Source organism: Anopheles coluzzii, chromosome X (assembly GCF_943734685.1).
Source record: "Anopheles coluzzii chromosome X, AcolN3, whole genome shotgun sequence".
Classification (NCBI taxonomy): domain Eukaryota; kingdom Metazoa; phylum Arthropoda; class Insecta; order Diptera; family Culicidae; genus Anopheles; species Anopheles coluzzii.
Genome location: NC_064669.1, coordinates 15,374,356 through 15,378,372, shown reverse-complemented (window position 1 = coordinate 15,378,372; position 4,017 = coordinate 15,374,356). Strand labels below are relative to the sequence as shown.

The window sequence follows — 4,017 nt, the reverse complement described above, 5'->3', positions numbered from 1 at the left end:
GGGTGCAGGGCTGGTATGCCCATCGATATGCTTCAATAATCTCGCCCTTACTCGGCTGATGCTCTCATGGCTTGTAGGAAATACGGATATTTCACTTTCCAAAACTGATGTTCACTGCGTAAAGCCTACCGCGTAGAGCATTCGCAGTGTTACTAAACTGAACCTATTATAGATATAAAATATTAGTTTTACTGTCAGGTTACATGGCTTGGATCCTGTGGAATATGCTACGGAATAATGTTTACACCTATTCTAATAATTAAACCACTATTTTGTTATAAAGACGCTGTTAAGACTGGAGGATAACACGATGAAACATTGACTATAAACTCAAAAAAAGAAAAACGATTTCAATTATGTTTACCATAAGAATTGATCACCTTTATACGTACCAGTGTCAGCGCACTGTACCATCCAGAGGCAAGAAACTTCCGCAACAGCATACCGTAGACGGTTCTGCACGGACGGTCGAGAAAAATGGGCTTTGATAGGAGCGATGGTCACTGCACGGCAAATTGATTGATGGCCCCGTACGAGATGATTGCAGAACTTGCCGATCGCCTGCTGCCGGAGGCCGTGCAGCGCCGGCTCTAGGTGTGCCACCGATCAAGCCAAGCGTCCGGGGCGGTCAAAATTCTGCCAAACAGCCGCGCCGGCGATCGAAGCCACCGATAAGCGGAAGCCTCATGCGCGCGCGCGCACTCGCCCGCGCGCCTGTTCGAGGACTGCCTTGCGACACCGATTCCTACAAGGCGTCGTCTGGTTGCCTAGCCTCGGGTCGCCCCCAGGTCTCGCAATCAGGTAGTAGGAGTAGATGCAAAAAGTGTCCGTGTTTGCGTGTGTGCGTCTGTGTGTGTGATGTTGCGCTTTTTTCACCCACCGTGCTCATAATTTGTGTTCGCTTTCCGTGCCAACTGGAGCTGATGATTCCTTGTGCCTTCTGCTGTACCTTGGCGATCCGGATGAGGAAAGGGAGGGGGGGGGGGCGCAAACAAAAAAGGGAAGCAGGGGCTCAGATCTACCCTTCGAATAAGACACCCGCCTGTTCCATCTAGCCCCTGCGTGCCTGCATGCGACGGGAATTCATGCGCAACGGTGTGGTGCCCGAGCCGTGCGGCCTAACTTGAGGTCCACACTTGGGGGCTTCCATTGTCGTGGGGCGGTTTGCCACCTCCACGCCACTCTCCTCTCCCCCTCTCTTAAATTCCTCTCGCTCTCTCGCTCTTTCTCTCTCTTACTACTGTACTCCCTCCCCTGTTCTTTCGCTCGACGCTCACACTTCGGCACCACAAGGCGCACTTTTCGATGACGTTTCCCAAGGTTTCTTTCTTTTTCTTTTTTTTTGCACGCAACTCACGGCGCTCCGGCTCACCCGAGTGGGTGGGGGGGCATCCGTATAAAAGCTACCGGGCCCGGCCCGGCAGAGTCAGTTCTTTCTTCGCATCCAATCGGCTCTGATCGCTTCCGCCCACTACGTGCTGGAAAGGATCTGGCCGTGTTATCCTGCCCGCCCTAAAATTCCCACAATCTTTCCCTCGAGAAACCGAAGTGCGTGTTTTGTGAGTGTGTAAAGGCTCCGTCCGAAGCAGTTTACCACAAAAGCTGTGCTTTTCAGTGAACCCAACAACAACAACCCGAAAATGTTCAGATTTGTGAGTTTCGTTCAAGTGGAGTGCGTCCATCGCAGCCACAGGCTCCCGGCACGATCATCCTTTTCACCACAGTCAGTCAAAACAGTCGCTTCAATCAATCAAGTTACCGAATTGCGGCCCGCCGCGTCAAGTGGTGATGGGCGACGGCCGTGCCTGTGCCTGTTGCTGGATGGATTCTTCCGCGGCTCCGTGTGCCACTCCGTAGCTGCTGGCTCGGACGCACCATGCGGAGTCACATGAGCAGCAAATTGTAACTCTCTTGTCGTTGTTCCCGTTCCCCCGGTTGCAGGTGCTCCTATCAACGCTGCTGGTCGCCGCGACGGCCCAGTACAACGGTGGCTACCACCGCGACCCGAAGACGGCCGCCATCCTGAGCGAGCAGCGGTACCAGTCCGGGGACGGCAAGTTCGGTGCCGCCTACACGCAGGAGGACGGTACGGACTTCAAGGAGGAGACGGACGAGCAAGGTAACCGCCGCGGCTCGTACAGCTACGTTGACCCGACCGGCCAGCGACGCACCATCTCCTACGTGGCGGGCAAGAATGGGTAAGTGTGGTGGTGGTGGTGGGTTGTAATGGATCTTCCCGGGCACGCTGCTTTACCTTTACCTTTTTGCCACACCTTTGCAACACAGCTTCCAGGCGTCCGGTGACCATCTGCCGGTAGCGCCGCCAGCACCGCCACAGCCGGCCCCGCAGCCCCAGTACCAGCCGCAGCCGCAGTACCAACCGCAGCCGCAGTACAACGGTGGCCGCAGCTACGACGACGACGGCCAGTACGATCCGCGCTGGAACGACCCCAACTTCAGCCAGAACCAGTACTCGGCCCCGGCCCCTGCCCCTGCCCCGGCCCCGGTCCACAACTATCATGCCGCCCCGGTGGCTCCGGTCGCGCCCGTGCCCCAGTACAACCAGCACAACTACGCTCCGCAGCCCCAGGCGGCCCCGGCCTGGACTACTACGCCCGCACCGCACCGCTTCCAGCCGCCAGGCAAGCTGCAGCTGAACCGAACCCCGGACGGCTACAGCTACACCTTCAACAAGGTTTAGGGCGCTGATCCTCAAGGCCCCGAGACCCCGAACGCCCACAAGCGTCACCACCATCAAACACACGCACTCACTCGCACACACCTACTGCGATAGAGAGAGGGAGAGGGGGGAGCTGCCTCTGGAGAGTGAGAAATTCCTCAACCTCTAGCCCTGCTACCTCTCTTTAACTTTTCTTCCCAACCAACCACTCCGCCCTCCTAAACTATCTCCAGAAGAAGCACAATATCTGCCACCAGGATTTCCGATGGCCTTTGCGCCTCTCCCAAAATTATCTCCACTACCCTTTTCACTCTTCTACTCTTTCCGTCCACTAAGTGAGTATGTGTGAGTGCGCTCGCGTATGTGTGTATGTGTAGGAGAGAGTGTTATGTTAGCCGTTAGCCGAAGTAAGCGTTACTTTGCCTGTTGTGATATGTAAGCGTTTGTAAATCGTAGAATGTCCTTACTACCACCCTTGCCCAACTACTCCCCTCCTCCCATCCCATCTCCTTTCACCTCCCACTTCCAATATCCTTTCCTGGATTCTTCTCGCCTTTCTTCGCACCTTCACGGCCTGGCCGCGATCGCGGGAAAAGCGAACGAGAACCCGGTTTAGCTTTTGCCGTTTTGGTATAGCGTGTATCAAATCTACGCGCCAAACTAGCGGGAGGAGAAAGACGAGAGCCACGCAACACCTATACGCGTTGAAGAGCGAGGGCGGGTTTTGTGCGAGGGCTGCAGTTACAGGATGGCAGGGAGCTAGGTAGATAGACAGAAGCAGAAGAAGAAGAAGAAGAAGAAAATGGAGAAAAAAAAGTCATAAAACTGAACAAAACTGTAATTTTCACGAAATAGAAAAGAATTCACACTATCCCAAAAAAAAAAACAAAACCAAAGCCTGATAAAGTTTTTTTTATTGATTGTTAATCGTCACGATATTGGAGCTGCTTGATGGTTGCATCGAAAGGCTCGCCACTTGCTGAACAGCCGAACCTAGTATCGACTCTCGTCATCGTTTCACACTTTATTTCTTTCATAACCAAAGGATGTGAGGAGAGCAGCGGAAAAAATGGAACAGTATGGAACAAGGAAGAAGAGCAATGGATTGATCGAGCAGTGGTAGTGTTCCAAACCCATTCAAGATGCTTTATCGAGTGGAGTAGCAGTACACCAATGACCTGGAATGGCGTTTCCTTGTTTAGAACGAGTTTGCTCTCATTATTCAGACTTCAAATGCGCACAGATAATGAAGCCAACGTTAAGCATCATCAGGCCTGTATACAGCCCCAAGGTATCTGATTTGCATCTTCACTCCTCAGGCTGGTCAATCATCTCTG

The 4,017-nt window shown here is 53.4% G+C and overlaps 1 protein-coding gene across 1 annotated transcript; it reads left to right on the top strand.

The window, feature by feature from the left end:
- The first annotated feature begins 1,414 nt into the window (after positions 1 to 1,414).
- LOC120956498 (larval cuticle protein 1) lies at positions 1,415 to 3,571 on the top strand. Its single transcript, XM_040377999.2, has 3 exons — positions 1,415 to 1,652; positions 1,942 to 2,198; positions 2,287 to 3,571. Exons 1-3 carry the CDS (start codon positions 1,641 to 1,643, stop codon positions 2,699 to 2,701), a joined length of 684 nt encoding a protein of 227 aa, XP_040233933.1. The 5' UTR covers positions 1,415 to 1,640; the 3' UTR covers positions 2,702 to 3,571.
- Positions 3,572 to 4,017: the final 446 nt, after the last annotated feature.

Excerpts from the sequence above, each read along its gene's own strand:
- LOC120956498 (XM_040377999.2), top strand. Across the intron at positions 2,199-2,286 it reads TACGTGGCGGGCAAGAATGG|CTTCCAGGCGTCCGGTGACC; the intron begins GTAAGTGTGGTG and ends TTTGCAACACAG.